The sequence below is a fragment of the Myodes glareolus genome, chromosome 11 (assembly GCF_982192425.1).
Source record: "Myodes glareolus chromosome 11, mMyoGla1.1, whole genome shotgun sequence".
Classification (NCBI taxonomy): domain Eukaryota; kingdom Metazoa; phylum Chordata; class Mammalia; order Rodentia; family Cricetidae; genus Myodes; species Myodes glareolus.
Window position 1 is genome coordinate 23,751,746 of NC_142036.1, and position 17,526 is coordinate 23,769,271.

Sequence of the window (17,526 nt, forward strand, 5' to 3'; positions counted from 1 at the left end):
ACCTGACACCAGCCTCTTCCCACAGCCATGATCATAGCTGCTGGGCGCTGTGGGCTTCACTGGGGCAGGAATTGCTGCCTTTTCTCCAGCAGCTAAGAAGATGTCTTATCAGCTATTGCTAATGGGGGTGGAGTTGCAGCTGGTAGCCTGGTGGCCACTCTGTAGTCAGTGGGTAAGTATCATGGCAGGAGAACAACAGGGATTGCAACACAGTCCAGCTTCTCATTTCCTGCTTTGTCATCTGTCAGGGTTTTAGCAGGGGATGTGGAAGAGGGAGGGAAGGATTATCCGGGGGACAAACCTCCACCTTGGGTTCAGCCTACTTCCCTAACAGACAGGGATGATATCAGTTGGAATGGTATTCCCTAGAGTACAATTATGGACTTCCTTTTGTTTCTTGCAAAAGTAATTGTGCTGGAGACAGATCCCAGAGACTTTGGAAGTAGCTATGCGGTGGAGATGTTGTGCCTTAGGCCATCTGACTGATGCTGGCCACGATGACCCTCTGGGACGCAGTTTGATCCCATCTGACATTTTTCGTCACTTGTTTCTTCCCCAGGAGCTACAGGACTCTCCGTGTCATCTAAAGTCCTCCTAGACTCTGCAGGATCTGCCCTGGTGGCCAGTGTGATGGGCATCTCTCAGAGTTCCAGCTCTTCTCTCCTCAGAGAAGAGGACATGAAGGGAGAAGGGACAGGTACCAGCTTGTTCAATCTAGAAAACATTCAGTTAACCCCAGGAGACATTCTGTCTTCCTGGCGTCTATAGGATCTACCCTTGTGTCAGCATAATGGCATCTCTAAGATATCTAGCCCTTCTGTCCTCACAGATGCAGACAGGTAAGCAGAGGACACACCCCCCACAATGTCTCCAACCCTGAGAGTCATCAGTTAACCGCAGGGAACGATCTGTCCTCTTGGGATGTGCAGGATCTTCTCTTCTGGATAGTGTAATGGCACCTGTGTGAGATCCAGTTCTTCTCTGTTTAGAGGACAGGGAAGCAGAGGTGACATCTCCCTGGTTGGTGAACTTTGGAAGGGATCAGTTAACCCCAAAAGACGATCTGCCAGTGTCAGAATCCTAATTGGAAATAAGAAATAAAACCAAGGTGTTGCCAGAGTTTTCCTTATCATCATGTGCGCTGTTTGTGTGGTGAAGGTTGAGCAGGGACTGTCGCCTCTGTTCCCTGGGCTTGGGTGGGTTAGTCTCACCTTTCTCCCACTATCTCTCACAGAGATACAGGGGTAGGTTAGCGCTTAACTGAAAAGATCTCAGCGTGCAAACAGAAGTTGCTCTTTGCCCTGTCACCTCCTCAGTGGCTACTCCCTGCACGGGGAATTGACCTGAATCGACCAGGCAGGTGTAGGTGGGTTCAGTCCCTATGAGGATTTAGCATGGCATCCTGCTTTGAGCCACTGGTCTCATCGCCAGAGCCTGGTTTGCATTCCAACCACCCTTGCACTATGTATCCAGTGATTGTTACTGGTGACCTGCACTCTAACCTTTTGTCTCAGCCCAGTTACCACAGAAACCTGAAACCTCTGCTTGTTCTCTCGGTTGCACAGCCTCACTGGAGGGAACTGTCTTCCCCTTTGTATGTCCAGCATAGATCTTGACCATGCTTAGTATGCGGGAAATGCCTCACTGATTACACTAGGTCTCAGAGTGATGTAGAGTTTTCTACTTGGGACAGACTCAGGCATGGGAGCAGAAAAACCATCCTGGGTCCTGGCCGAGGATCACTGCCAGACAGTATATTATTCTTAGAGTGCGTTTTCTCTTCTTCCTGACCTGACTGAGACTCCAGCATTGCCCAAGGAAAGCAGGCTCTGAGCAATTTTTCCCAGCTCCTTTTTACAAGGATTGAAGGATACTTATAGAAAATTTACCAGTGTGTCTAGGTGAGAGACTTAACACAAGAGTCCCCGGAATCACCCACAGGGTCCCAAGGCGCTTCTGTGACCCTCACTTGAATTTTACTCCCATAAGCACAGAAAGAACAGAAATGCAGCCAGCTATAGTCTCGGTTTTCTTCTGCTGTCAGCCCCAGTTAGTAGAAAGGAACTTCCCAAGTCTGATATGATGAAGCCCTAATCACTGGAGACTGCTGAAAGTGTTAACATAACCATGACTTCTGTAGGAGAAAATGCAAAACCAAAGATTGACCTCAGCAGTATTAGCCATGCTCACAAAGACCTATGAAAGAAATCCCAGAAGGGAAATCAGAGACCCCAGTAAGGAAGGTTATCGAGGGCATCCTGCCCTAAGTAAATGATTTCAAAGGTGGGGGACATCCTAGCTCAGATAATGGGACCCAAGAAGAGACCAGTGGCCTATCTGTCCAACAGACTTGATCCTGTTACTGTCCTTTGGCCACTACTGCTATGCTAATTAGGAAGCTGAGAAACTGACTTAGGACTAGGATCGATTCCTAACCCCATCTGCTTTATGGAGGCCCTCTAGAGGGACCACTCCAGAGAGGTGGGTATCAAATGCCTGAATGATGCATTATCAACCACTACTCCTGGACCAGCCCCACACCTCTTTCTGGAAAACTTCATCCAGAACCCCAGCCATCCTGCTGATGGACAATGACCTGACAGAGCTTCTCCTTGATTGCCTGGAAGTGATTGAGTTAGTGCAGCCATCAAACCTGACCTAGCTGATGCCCTCACACAGCCTTATGTCTCTGCTGCGCTCCCCCTGAGAGATTTCTGGGTGCCTCTCCCTGGGGCATCTATTTGTCCCTCCTGCTGGAAGTCTTCCGAATCTTTCCCTGAAGATCAAGCCCTTGACTCTCAGAGTTCCAAGAGTGTGACTATCATTAATGTGAATGGTATACTGTGTCCCAGCGGTTTGACAAAGGGCAGAATCTTTCTGCCTCAGGACATCAGTGTGGACATTTGCCAGCACTGCATTATGCATTGCGTGGATGATGACTACCAATCTAGGGTGGGGTGTGGTCAGCGTTCCAGGACATAAGGCAGAAATTTCAGCCTCCTTTTCAACTTCATAGACATTGTATAGAGGTGAGCATTTCTGATTCTATCTCCTTCCTGAGGTCCCCATGCATTTGCTTAGCTAGAGCGTCCCTGTTTGCTCCCTGTCAGTCTTTCAGCAGTACAGTGGTTTAGGTCTGTTCTGCTCATCGTCCTGCACATTGAGAACCATTGATGGCAAAGGTCCAAGACCTTTTGGGTCAATGTTCATTGCTACCTTTCAATTTTACTCAAGAACGGGAGCCTCTATTAGCCCAACCTTTAATAAGCAACACGTTGAGGTTTATAAAGACCCAAAGCAGTCCTCATAATACATAGACCATCATAACTAAGGCAGGGACCACATGAAGCCTTCTCCATTTTAGCTGTGTGCTAGCCAACATCCATTGGATCTTCAGCCAGAATATGGCTATGGAAACCTGAAGAATTGAAACTCTCAGTCATAAACCCCTTCAAAGAACAACGACAAGCAAAGACAGGGATACCAGCAAAAGGCCTTTATTTTTTTTTCTCTGATGTCAGTGAGAGATTTGGAAGACCATCTTGGGGTACATAGTCTTCTAGATACTCCGTATAGTATTTGGGGTCTGCTGGTAAAGGTGTAATCTCCTATGTTCAAAGCAAGACTGCAACAGGTTCCCCATTAGCATACAGGATCATGTTACTTGATGTAGAGACTCCAACACCTGGGAAGGAGACAGTGCAGAGACAGTCAGTGGACTGACGCTTAGAAATGCCCCACTGCCTTTTTGTAGGAACCGTAGGGCTCTGCTTTACACAGAGACATTCAAAATAGACCAGAAAGAGAAGACAGATTTGGGTAAACTGAGATACAGGAGAAAAAGCTCTACAGAGAGGATGTCCCATCTATATTGTAGTACAAAAGGGATACCTTGGAGAAGGACACCCAGTTAAAGAAGACTCAGAGCCCAGGGAGCATGAATCTTGGACCAGGGCTCTTTACTGCTCTGTTATCCAGCAGTCGTTACTCAGTACCACACCCCAGCCTCACTCATAATGAACCAGATAGCAGGGATAGAACTAGAAGACACAGGTGATATAAAAGGTGGGAAAGGAGGGAGAGGAAGGGAGATGCCATCCTAGGCTGTCTCTCCAGTCATCCTGCCTGGAGGGTCACTTACCTGCTGACTGCATTGGTGCCACCATGCTTCCTGCTGCAACCCCACCCACTTTGGAAATTGCTGCGGCTGACATTATCTTGGCTGCTGTGGATGCTACTGCTATTCCTGTCCCCATGGCAGTCAGGACATCACTTGCAGCTGCCACAGATGTGAGAAGAAGAGTTGGGTGCTGTGGGTTTAGGAAAAAGACCCACTCAAGAATTCCTGGACTGCTTGGGGGTCTTTCTTTTCCAAACAGCAGGGAAAGGGTCCAAAGATAAAGCATGATAGGGAAGGGAACCAGGTGGAGTCCAAGAGGTCAGTGGAAGATCTGACAGAGCCAGGGTCTTACCAAGTTGTGAGAACTTGTAGAAAACATCATCCCTCCCTGAGCCACACGTCTGTGAAAGGTTGATAAACTACTGCAGTTTTAACTAGATGCCCTTCCTCCTGTTCAACATACTTCTATACTTGCTGTTCATTATATATAAAGCCTGGAGGAGAAACTAGGCAGAAACCTTGAAGCTCATCCCCAGAGTGAGTGAGCACAGCTCTGGCCCAGGCTCTTCCCCCAGGCAGCTCCAGCATCCAGCAGAAGTTAGGAAGTGGAGAAGAGCCCAACACAAAGCACAAAGCCCCCACAGCCTCACAGCAGGCATAAGAAACATACCAGCTCCTAATGCAGCACCTGCGAGTGTTCCTAGGAAAAGATGGAGTGGGTACAGAAGGTTAGCATTGGTTGAGATCAGTGAGTTCTTGGCAGGTTTGGGTCAGGGAGCCCAGTTCCCAGGCCTTGCCAGCGCTGAGGTCTACTTACCCAACATGGTGAGATGTCTTCTCAGCTGGTTACTTTAGGAAGTGACTTAAATCTGAGAAGAGGGGGCAGACCCTTCCTCCTGAACCAATAGAGACATGGCCCACCCCTTACAATGAGTCAGCTCCCTGGTGTTGGTTTGAAAGCAATAGGAGAAGCAGGTACTTGCTCCACCCAACTGCCTTCTTCTGAGTAGATGGCTTCCCTTAGATTTGTTTCTATCCTGACTGATGTTTAAAACACACACATACAGAAACACACACACATAGACACACACACACACTCAACCACCCCTCTTCTGCCCACCTTACTTTTTACATTTTTATCTCCAGCCCATAGCAGCCATGCAGCTTTACAGGGATGGGGAGGTGGGAAGGAGTGTGGGCGTCATGGTGATGACACAAGAAGTTATATTGGATATCAATTTTACCCCTGTGATCAGAGGGCCAGCCACAGCCTGGGACTTGTGATGTCCGGTGTTTCTTCTTCTCTCATTATCCCTTGTGTTCTTGCTCCATTCATGGATGTATTGGTCAGACCTTGAAATGTTAAGTTCACTAGTGTCTACATCTTCAACCAGACTGGATATTTTTCAGGACTGGAAGATCAGGGAAAGTGAAAGCTATGTCATGGGCTGCCTTGGATCACCGGGTGTGTCTTCAACAAGTGAGTATTTTTCACACCTGGAGATATCAGGGAAAACGAAACCTAACTCCTTGGCTGTCTTGGATCACTGGGTGTGTCTTCAGCCAGAATGGACTTTGCAGGCCTGGAAGAGAACAAGGGAAAAGGAAACTTATTTAATTGGCGGCCGTGCATCTCTAGCTATGTCTTCAAGCAAGGATGGATTTTCCACTCTGAAAAGAACTGAATTTAACAGAAACACATTCAAGATCCAGCGGGGGTAGACAGATGCTAGGATTGGGTCGTGGTTGGTGGTGGTAAGCGCCATTTCAGGATACTCAGTTATCTATACTGGGTAGGGTCAGGAAACAGATTATTCCTTCCTTGAGGCCCTAGCCTTGGTGCCTAAGTCCCTTCAAGGTTGAGAGGAGGCCAGTGTACCCTCACTCTCTGACCCATCTTTTGTCCTCATGAAAGCACCATCAAGAGTGCCTAGCTAGGAGGAAGGGACCCAAGGCTTCAGCTGCCTCTGTAGGTTCCAGAGTAGGTGAGATGAGCTCCAAGGGTTAGAGCAACATCGTGAGATCTTGCCATTTGTCATTTCTCAGGAGTGGACGTGCATGTCTTTGCCATGGAGCCTTTTACCCTGAGCAAACACTTGCAGTGGCTGAAATGGTTCCACCTTGGAGTCTCAGGGATTTCCAGGTTGGATGGTGGGAATCCACCACTTGGTCCCCAGTCTCTTCAGCAAAACTCCAATTCCCTTAACAGATTTGGGTTTTCTTTGGATCCTCTACTGGGCTCCATGGCATTGTCTGGAACAGGCACACTAGTGGCTTCCCTTGTCTGCAAGATAATAGCTTCCACAGCTATGGTCAAGCTGGAGGTGCAGTCTTGGGCACCGTTCTAGCTGGTTTCCCGGGGACATGACTAAGGAGGCTCGAGAGTGGGTGTGAGGAGATAGTGAGACAGAATACAGCATCCTGCCCTTTGCTGCCCACTCTCACACACATGGCCTCATCTCTGGCCTTGAAAGAGACCAGACCCTAGCATCGTCCTGGACATTGATTCCCTAACAGCAGAGATCTACATTCTTTATAATGTCCAACTCAGAGACCTTGGTTCCTGGGGTCTGGATCTGGGTACTATATTCTGTTATCATGTCTTTTTGATTTACCAGAAGAATTCACTTTTCTTCCCCCCCAGACAACTGTTTGACCTTCTGAATCTACAATGCAGGGTGTCGATTTCAACAATGTGTGGATTTTAACAGTTCTGTACTTCAGTTTTCCTTCAGTTTGTGTCGGCCCCTCTTCACCTGTATTCGTTTATTTTCCTCACAGATATCTTCACTTTCAACCCAAAATTACAGGGTTTTGGTGTCAATGTGTGTGTGTGTGTTTCTGCAGACAGATTTTATCCTTTGCATGGCTCTCCACCTGTGTCCCTAGAAGAACCTAGAGACATGGATTCTCAAAGCACACACAGTCTTCTGTGCAGCCAGTGTTCTTTTCCTTTCCATCCCCAGGCAGATGTACTTGAGGTTTTCTCTAGACCACACAGCAGGTAATTCATGGAGGATGTGCTTCTGACACTTTCCAAAGTGTAACATTATCCATCCAGGGCTCACCCTGTTTGCCCACACTGCCCTGGACTCTGGAGCTCCTGAAGGTTGTAAGCATCTTGTCAGGAGCCCTGAAAGCAAAAAACGGAGCAAAATCCATCTGAGATGTCTGAGATCTCCAAAGTCAAGCAGCCTGTGCCTCCTCAGGTCAGACAAATGCATGTGGGTCCTCTGTCTCAGAGAAGAATAGACAGGGCTCAGTCCTTCCTTTAAGCATGATGGTGGAGGGGACAGTGCTGGCGCCGTAGGATTTACTGCGGATTAAATAAATCTCCATAGGATTTATTTAAATAGTAAATCCTATTTACTCCATAGAATTTTTTTTTTCTAGCCAAGGCTGCTTTTGCTGTGCTTGAAGGTGGTAAATATCTTCTGGGAAGGGTTGCAAGTCAACTCCCATCCTCCCTGTAAACAGGGAGCCAGGAAGCAGCCTATGTTGCCCCAGGAGGCACACATACACAGAGACACACATACACAGAGGCACAGATACACACACACACACACACACACACACACACACACACACACACAGACTCAACCACCCCTCCCCTGCCCACCCTACTTTTTACATTTTTATCTCCAGCCCACAGCAGCCCTGCAGCTTTACAGGGATGGGAATATGGGAAGGAGTGTGGGATCACGGTGATGACACAAAGCAGTTATTTTGGAGATCTATTTTACCCCTCTGATCAGAGAACCAGCCACAGCCTGAGGCTTGTGATGTCCAGTGTTTCTTCTTCTCTCCTCAGTATCCCTTGTGCTCTAGACCCATTCGTGTGTGTGTGTTGGTCCGACTTTAAATGTTAAGTCCACTAGTGTCCAGTGGTGTCACCTTTGTGTTTCTCAAGGGACATGGGTGATGGGAGCGGTTAGCATAAGACAAGTAGCCAGCAACAGTGTGCATATGTCAGGGTAATAGTAAAGCACATATTTTATAATATGGTACGCAAATGTGTTCTGTTGTTTTGGTTTTTGAGAGTGGTTTCTCCGTGTAGCACTGGCTGTCCTAGAAGTCTATCTCCATAGTAGTCTGGCTTTGAACTCAGAAATCTACCTGCCTTTTCCGTTCTAGTGCTGGGTTAAAGATATGTACCACCATGCTTGGCTTCAGATGTGTTTTTCTACTACAACATATTAAAGTGGTGGGTGAACAGAGACAGACATAAAAAGGAAAGGGAAGGGAAGGGGAGGGGAGTGAAGGGGAGGGGAGGGGAGGGGAGGGGAGGGGAGGGGAGGGGAGGAGAGGAGAGGAGAGGAGAGGAGAGGAGAGGAGAGGAGAGGAGAGGAGAGGAAAGGAAAGGAAAGGAAAGGAAAGGAAAGGAAAGGAAAGGAAAGGAAAGGAAAGGAACGGAAAGAACATGGCTGCTCCTAGGTGTGGTGGAGGAGAACACTCGTTACCGATATGGCTGAGAGCATAGACAGAGCTATGGATATCTGGGGGAGTCCCGGGTAGACATGACCAGACTGAGCCGGACTTATGGGGAGAAGCCGTGGGGGAAGGAGAATGAAAAGAGAGGAACCAGGTGCACCAGTCAGGATTCAAAGGTACAAAAGGAGTGGATAATGAAAATGTATTGTACAGAAAAGTGCTTCTGGGGGAAGGGCAGCACAGCCCCCTTCACACACACACACACACACACCAGGCTAAGAGTTCATGGCAGAAGGTTGCTTATGCCAGTCATAGCTAGAATGGGTAGGGAGGGACTCAGAGATGCTGGAAGATCCAGGCTGCCAGGTCTGCTTTGAAATGCTAAATGGACACCAGAGCCACTTGTCCTGGGTGTGAGACCTAACACCTATACAACCTTTGGTTAATGATGAACAGGAGGGCAGGCTTTTAGGATGCTGTCTTTTCTGGTTTCTATCGCTTTTGGAAAGCATCACAATGTACACTGTGGGACCTGGTTTTTCTGCATGATTGTTGAGGGTGAGGACTTCAGCCTTCCCCAGTGAGAAACTCTCAGCACTCAGAGATAAACAAAAAACTTCTTAAGTAGTGTGCAGCACTTAAAAAGATGCAGACCAGAACAGAAAAACTCCTGGCTTATAGAGGGCTAGGCATTGTCATAATCTTGGGGTGTTCTTTCATTCCCTGCCCCAAGCGAGATTTTTTTCCAGACTTAAGCAAGTTTTACAGCAGCTGAGATTTGGACGTTTCTGATCAAGCCAGTTCTGTCTTCAGCAAACAGAATGTGCTGTCGTAGTTGATATTGGTGACGGTCACTTGGAAGGAAGAGAAGATGTGTGCTTTCTAGAAAAACAGGACGGGCAGGCATGTTTACAAAGTAGTCAGCAGTTCAGTGTTACTTTTGCTGTCTCAGATGGAGATGGGTTCCTCTTCTGTTTTATTTTTCTTGAAGGGACTCTAGCCAGCCAGCGCACGGCAAACATGGCTCCAGCAGGCCTTGCCCTTCTCCTTCCCTCTCGTTAGTATCCAGGCACACCTTGGCTGTGCTCCTTTGCAACCTGACACAGTGTGTCAACCCTCTGCACAGGGCAAGCAGCTGCCAGACTGTATGCATGTGCAGAGGTCCCTTTAAGAGACAAGCTCAGCCCACTCTGGATCTTGAAGAGTTCGAGAATAAGAAAATAAAAATGTAGATTCCATAAATAAGAATGTAGAAATAAATATAAAGTTACAAGTCTAGGAGAATGATAGCAGACTGTCGGCAGCTTTCTCAGTAGATCAAGGATCAATCATTCACAGTGAGCTATGTTCTCAGATGCTTAAGAAGCCTCTATCCGCTTAGGTCATTTCATTTTACAACTAGCTGTGCTATTTTCAAGGCTTCTCTCTGCAAACTGAGAATAGTTTCCTGGCCATCCTTGGTCAACGACAGATATGAGCTGAGCTAGCCTAGCGACCTCTGGGTTAGGCACTGTCTCTGTTATGGGAATCTGGCAGCATCAGAGGAAAGGCATGGGGCTTCAGTAAACACCGCCTGAAAATACCAGGAGAGGCAGTGGATTAAGTACAGACGCTGGTTTGACTAATAAACTATGCTGATGGAGGTTGTAAAGTAAGGCAGTCTGTATCAGAAATTTACCTTGAGATACCATGAGAAGCTTTCTGCTATCTTCTAAGTTCCCAGCCGAAGAACCAATTATTCTGATTTATTAATCCTCTAATATTACTAGCAGTCCCTTTTTCTAACTAATTGTTAAAGACATCTGTTTACTTGCAATCCGTGACTTTCGCTGTAATCTCCTCTGAAACATATTTCACGATAGCTGCCTAGTTACCCATTGAAGTTAGAACCCACTCCCCGCTTAGGGTCTCTGTTGACTAACCCTTTGGTCGGGGCAAGATCATAAAAATTCCTTTGTTACGACCTAATGCTTGGTACCCCTACTATAAAAAGATGGGTTCAGAAACTGGCTTTTGGCCACAGCCTAACAAACACCATCTCTGGCTATGGTCTCAGCTTGCTGATGAGCTTCTGTGCCCCACGGTGTTTATTTTATTTTTGTTTTTAAGTTTGCTTCTGGTTTTACTGGAATATGGTTTCTGGAATAAAGTTTGCTTCTGGTTTATTAGACTTTGGTGGTCTGTCCCCATCTTTGTGTGATCCCCCGCCCCTGGACCCAACATTTTGGTGGCTCGTACAGGGAGTGCAAACCTGGATCTGAGGGGACACCCCAGTCTCTGGTTTTTGGAAAACTTCATTATTCTGTTTTTACCAATTGATAGGTTTCTGGTTCTTGTTTCTTGTGTCCATATAGTCGGGAGGCTCAAGGAGATCTAGTGGACACACTTCTAATCTGAGAGTGGGAGGAAAATAGGGAACGCTCTTATTCCTCCTTTGGCCATTCGGTCGTGAGATTGCAGCCTTTTGGAACTGGTATGGGATCTCATGACCCAGCACACAGCCTTGCCTTGTCATTTCTGTTTCATGTCATGCTGTCATGTTGTCTGTTGTCAGTCTTCTCGCTGTGGTTGTGTGTAAAGTAATTTCCACTATGGGAAAGGCTTCTTCCAAACCTAAGTCTCCCCTGGATCTTACCCTTTCTCTTTTCCAGGATTTCAGGGAGGCCACTGCAGCCTCTGTAGCCCGTGTGAAGCCGGAGCTACTCAAGACCTTATTGCTCCTCCCTGGAGCTCCTCTTCCCTCTTCCTCTCCACTCTCTCCTTCCCAATCCTCTGTCCCTGAGCCCAGGCACTTGTGCTCACTCAGGGAAGCCACAGGTGGTGGCATCTCTTGCTCTCGCCCTCCACACTTTGGGACCTCCTGAGGAGGATGGCATACCACCCCCGCAACCGCCTGCTTTATTTCCTCTTTCAACTAGTGATCTCTATTGCTGGAAACTTCAGACTCCTTCCTTTACTGAGAAACCCCAAGTGCTAATAAATCTCCTAGATACTGTCCTGATTACACATTCCCTAACCTAGGGGGTGGACTGCCAGCAGTTGCTCCAGACAATGTTCACCACTGAAGAAAGAGATAGAATTCAGCGAGAATGCTGTAGGCAAGCTCCAGGATGGGACGGTTGACCCAGTAATGATGAGGCAGTCATTAACAAGGTGGTCTCCGAGCACCTGCGAGACTGCCCTCCAGTCTGTCTAAGGCTCCTGCAGCCCCAGATATTAAGGGGAAACTTCAGCAACTTAAAGGACTTGACGGTAAAAATCTGCCTGAATTGATTGCTCTAGCCACTAAGGTTTACAACAACAGAGAAACACCTGAGGATAAGTAAGTTTGGACACTGGCAAAATTCTTACTGGCAGATAAGAACTGGGGACACAGACTGTCCCAAATGGCCAACGAGCAATGGCCACAGAGGAAGAAGGGACAAAAATCCTAAAATTGGCAGGTCTAGACGATTGAAGGAAATAGGGTTTAAAGCCTCCCCTTGAGCCTTGGGTAACCCTAAAAGTTGAGGGGCAACCTGCTGATTTCCTAGCGGACACTGGTACTCACAATTCAGTGTTAAAAACTCCACTGGGGTCTCTATCAGACAAACAAACGTGGGTTCAAGGGGATACAAGGACAGCCCTGCAACCATGGACCACAAAACAGACGGTAAAATTAGGAAGAAAGAAAGTTACATATGCTTTCAAAGTTATCCCTGAATGCCCTGACCCGCTCCTGGAAAGAGGCTTAGTGGCTAAGATAAAAGCCCAAATTCATCTCACTGGGAAGGGGGTGATGACCTCCCCACAGCCCGAAGTCTATGCCTTATGCCTAGATCGGAAAGAATACAGGCTCTTCTCACAGACTCTCACTTAGAGGCATCTCCTCTAATGGCTGGACTCTTGCACTCCATTCCAGGAGTGTGGGCAGAAACTAATCCACCAGGACTAGCGATTCAGGAGCCCCCAGTTGTAGTCACCTTAAAAGCCAATGCCCAACAGGCCAGGGTGAGGCAGTACCCCATGACCCCAGAGGCCAAGTTGGGCATTACTAAACATATTAGTTGGTTCCTGGGGCATGGAGTCTTGGTGCCTTGCTAGTCTCCATAGAACATCCCACTTCAGCCAGTTAAGAAACTTGGGACCAGTGACTATCAACCCATGCAAGATCTTAGGGAGATTAACAAACAGAATAAAGACATTCATGTTACAATTCCCAACCCCTGTAATCTCCTAAACTCCCTCTCTCTGGAGATCTCCGGGACACCTTCTTCAGCCTAACTCTTAAAGCAAAGAGCCAACCACATTTTGCTTTCGAAAGGCATGACCAAGACCAGGGCTTCAGTGGTCAGCTCACCTGGACTTGTCTGCCACAAGGATTCAAAAATTCCTCACCCATGTTTGACAAAGCCTTACGATGAGACTTGAAGGATTATTGGTCCTTATACCCGGAGGTTCCTCTGAACCTCAGGCCCTTTTGGATCCTATTTTCTCACTTCCAGGACTTTAGAAATATAACAGTAGATTTGGCCAACCTTCCCTGCCCCTCTCTGCCTCAGGAGTCCAGGCTTCAGCAGGCTCCTGTCTGTACTAGCATTGCCAGCCGTCAGGGAGAGGATCGCCCCTCCTCCACAGGTACTGCAGTCCCAGGCCCGAATGCCAAGGAGGAGCCAGGAGGACAGAGGCTTCAAGGCCAGGTACCGAGGATGGCCACTGTCAGATGTTTCTCCTGGACGATAATTGGTTTTGGTCTCGCAAAATGACACCTGCTCCAAAGCGGCACAGCAGGGAAACACCAGAGCGGAGCAGCTGCAGGCACAGACCTACCAGGAAAGTACAAATGGCCTGCAGCCCCTCCCCCACCTAAAAAATCCAGCTCGAAAAGGTAAGAAAAGTTTTGTCTGGTTTAAATGCATAGACATGGCCACTAACTGTTTATTTCTAAATGTATAAGTTAACTATGTTCAATGTGTACTGGCTGCAGCCCTGACTGCCCAAGCTTAAAATTTACCTCTAAATGTTTTAGTTATTAAGTCTGATATAGTCGCTTTCCTTTGCTTTCTCAGGAGACAGTCTCAATGTGGTACAAACTTGTTCTGCTATTACCCCCCAAAAATTTGTTATCTTAATTTCCTTACTGAGCTCATCATCTACGATTAAAAGGTTTTTATTTTGATACTAAAAGAGCTTCAATTGAAAATCATTATTCTTGACTAAATCTGGCAGAAATGTAATATAAAGTCCTAGTCTTATAAAAACTGCTAACATGTTATAGACTGTTAAAAAAAATACAAACTAAGAGTCAACTTATAAATGACAAGCTGTTGGTCGTAGTCATGCTAAGTACTGATGTGATTAACTGCAGAGATAAGCCTTACCTAGTCCCCTGTGTGCTTAGGGCAATAGCTGGTGACAAGGGTTGTCTGCTCAGATACAGCTAATGGACACACAGTCCTCAAATGCTCAGCGATCTGCAGAAAAATGGCATTTAAATGTTTTACTTAAAAGTTTTTTATAATAGAGAGACATGCCAGCTCCAGACAGCTCCTCTGTTTCCTCCAAAGAAGACAGATGGGCACAGAAGAATAACCTACTCAAAACTGGCTCAAAAGTGGCAGCACTAGCCACTGAGCAAACCTGCCTTTCACCTCAACTACTGCAAAGACTCTCTTCAGAGGGTGGAGAAAACAGGACACTGGGAAATTGACAGCCTCGAGTCGTCTAAGGCAAAAGGTGAGCTGGTTCTATGGATCTTCTGGGACCTTGCAAGCCTACCTTTGCCAGCAAGAAGATGGATGTTGCCCTATCACCTGCCCTCAACGACCATGGAGGACCCCAGGGTAGCTGTCTAGGTAACTAGCAAGTAAGTCTTTGTCTTTTTTTTTTTAAGTCAATAACTCAGGTAAAATTTATTCCTCTCAGAACTCTGATGCTGTTTGATGACTAACAACTTTGCCAGCTTACAAGCAGCAGCCAAGGCTTCAGCTGCCTTCTCATGTGTCTGTAAGATTTACATTACAGGTCTCGCTCTCTTAGAGCCAATGAAGTCTAGACACAGTTCACCTTGGAGAGAGAAAGAGAGAGAGAGAGGGAGAGAGAGAGAGAGACTCACAAAGCAGATCCCAGTATAACTTCTTACCATTCCTTTGTTTAAAGGAACTTCACAGTGACTGCTCTCAATGGTCAGCCACCGTGTACCTACTGGTAAAGTAAATAAAAGTTGTTTTATGATGCAAAGTTTAAGATGTGAGGATCTAAAAGAGTTTGACATGTACCACCATGCCTGGCTTCAAATGTGTTTCTCTACTACAACATATTAAAGTGGTGGGTGAACAGAGAAAGACATAAAAAGGAAAGGGAAGGGAAGGGAAGGGAAGGGAAGGGAAGGGAAGGGAAGGGAAGGGAAGGGAAGGGAAGGGAAGGGAAGGGAAGGGAAGGGAAGGGAAGGGAAGGGAAGGGAAGGGAAGGAAAAGACATGGCTGCTCCTAGGTGTGGTGGAGGAGAACACTCGTTACAGATATGGCTGAGAACCTAGACACAGCTTTGGATATCTGGGGGAGTCCCGGGTAGACATGACCAGACTGAGCCGGACTTATGGAGAGAAACCATGGGGGAGGGAGAATTGAGAGAGGAACCAGGTGCACCAGTCAGGAGGTCAAAGGTACAAAAGGAGTGGATAATGAAAATGTCTGTATTGTACAGAAAAGTGATTCTGGGGGAAGGGCACCACAGCCCCCTTCACACACACACACACACACACACACACACACACACACACACACACAGGCTGGAGAGTTCATGGTAGAGGGTTGGGTATGCCAGTCACAGCCTGTAATAGGTAGGGAGGGAGATTCTGGCTGCCAGGTCTGCTTTGAAATGCTAAATAGACACCAGAGCCACTTGTCCTGGGTGTGAGACCTAACACCTATATAACCTTTGGTTAATGATGAACAGGAGGGCAGGCTTTTAGGATGCTGTCTTTTCTGGTTTCTATAGCTTTTGGAAAGCATCACAATGTACACTGTGGGACCTGATTTTTCTGCATGATTGTTGAGGGTGAGGACTTCAGCCTTCCCCAGTGAGAAACTCTCAGCACTCAGAGATAAACGAAAAACTTCTTAAGTAGTGTGCAGCGCTTAAAAAGATGCAGACCAGAACAGAAAAAACTTCTGGCTTATAGAGGGCTAGGCATTGTCATAATCTTGGGGTGTTCTTTCATTCCCTGCCCCAAGCGAGATTTTTTTCCAGACTTAAGCAAATTTTACAGCAGCTGAGATTTGGACGTTTCTGATCAAGCCAGTTCTGTCTTCAGCAAACAGAATGTGCTGTCGTAGTTGATATTGGTGACGGTCACTTGGAAGGAAGAGAAGATGTGTGCTTTCTAGAAAAACAGGACGGGCAGGCATGTTTACAAAGTAGTCAGCAGTTCAGTGTTACTTTTGCTGTCTCAGATGGAGATGGGTTCCTCTTCTGTTTTATTTTTCTTGAAGGGACTCTAGCCAGCCAGAGCATGGCAAACATGGCTCCAGCAGGCCTTGCCCTTCTCCTTCCCTCTCGTTAGTATCCAGGCACACCTTGGCTGTGCCCCTTTGCAACCTGACACAGTGTGTCAACCCTCTGCACAGGGCAAGCAGCTGCCAGACTGTATGCATGTGCAGAGGTCCCTTTAAGAGACAAGCTCAGCCCACTCCTGATCTCTTTCACTCTTGAGAAGAGGCAAGTAGGTCTCTGCCTCTCTCCCTCTCCCCACCTCCTCTTCTCTCTCCCCCCCCCCACACCCTTCCTTTCCTTTATCTCAATAAAGTCCACACACAAACTCTGTCTGCACAGAGTATTCTTTCGCCAGTAGTGGTTTGGACCCGCCCTCCACGGGACCTGATGCAATCACAACACCTCTGTCTTGATTTAAAACAAACAAGCAAACAAAAAACAGATTACATTTCTAAAGCTAACAATCAAGGTCCCTTATTAGGGCACTTCCTCCTCCCGAGGCTGACCAAGGTCCAGCTATCAGTGTTGAAGTCCAGCAATCAAAAGCCCCCTTTGACTCACCTAATTAACATGCCCAATTAAAGTTAAATATGTAACTTCATCCGAACATAGGGTCCCCATTTTACCTGTATAAACTGCAATTTACTTCCGGACCAAGTCTGTTTCCTCTCTCCAGAAGCAGTCTCCTCTCCCCAAATATCCCTCCCCCCCTCCCATTTTTCCTTCCCCTTCTTCCTAGTCTTCTGTCTCCTATTTTTGTCTCCTATTTCCTGCCCGTAGTCACTCTGGGGCAAATAAATCTTTGTAATGACAACTTGGTCTTGCGGTGTTCTGAGCCAGTATCATTCCTTACATTTCTTTTTTTTTCCTTCCTTTCTCATTCGTTTATTGGGTTTGTTGTTGTTGTTGTTGTTGTTTTGCTTTGTTTTTGTTGTTTTTGTTTTTGTTTTTTTGGTTTTGGTTTTGTTTTGTTTTGAGACAGGGTTTCTCTGTGTAGCCCTGGCTATCCAGGAACTCTGCTCTGTGGACCAGGCTGGCTTTGAGTTCCAAGATCCACCTGCCTCTGCCTTCCGAGTGTTGGTATTGATTAAAGGCACGCGCCCCCATGTCTGACTCCTGTTTTCTTCTTCCTATGTATCCTAGTATTTCCTAAGGAAGTTTGTTAATTATATTTATTAATGTTAAAGTCTATTGTACCAAGGTCTAAAACTTGCGTTCGAGACTGGCCTCTCTATCTTCACCAGCCCTGTGCAGTAGGACGTCACTATGGAACTGCAGAACCCAGCATTTTCAGTACAGGCTTAGTGTGGTAAGTCAGGTAAGAAAACGCTTCAAGACTAACAGTAAATACTGCACCCAAACTAGATCAAGATTATGCGATCACATGCGCTCCCTAGTGTCCGTGAAAGAGCTCCGAGCCGCAGCCTAAGTGATAAAACAAGCAGAGAGCGAGGGCCAAGCGGAGTACAACAGCCAAGCCTTTTCCTTCCCGCCCACGTCCT

At 47.0% G+C, this 17,526-nt stretch overlaps 1 protein-coding gene across 2 annotated transcripts; it reads right to left on the minus strand.

The window, feature by feature from the left end:
- Nucleotides 1-3,481: 3,481 nt before the first annotated feature.
- Nucleotides 3,482-16,734, minus strand: LOC146892469 (uncharacterized). 2 transcript variants are annotated; one of them, XR_015739208.1, is made up of 6 exons: nucleotides 16,651-16,734; nucleotides 5,618-5,703; nucleotides 4,938-5,532; nucleotides 4,791-4,820; nucleotides 4,142-4,310; nucleotides 3,482-3,685 (listed from the first exon to the last, which is right to left on the minus strand). XR_015739208.1 is itself a non-coding variant. In XM_087911555.1 (6 exons), the coding sequence occupies exons 3-6, from the start codon at nucleotides 4,942-4,944 to the stop codon at nucleotides 3,615-3,617; spliced, it is 246 nt and encodes an 81-aa protein (XP_087767681.1). In that variant the 5' UTR covers nucleotides 4,945-5,532; nucleotides 5,618-5,703; nucleotides 16,651-16,712; the 3' UTR covers nucleotides 3,482-3,614. The 2 variants fall into 2 exon arrangements, 1 of the variants encoding a protein (XP_087767681.1); XM_087911555.1 differs by having other exon boundaries at nucleotides 4,142-4,279; nucleotides 16,651-16,712.
- Nucleotides 16,735-17,526: the final 792 nt, after the last annotated feature.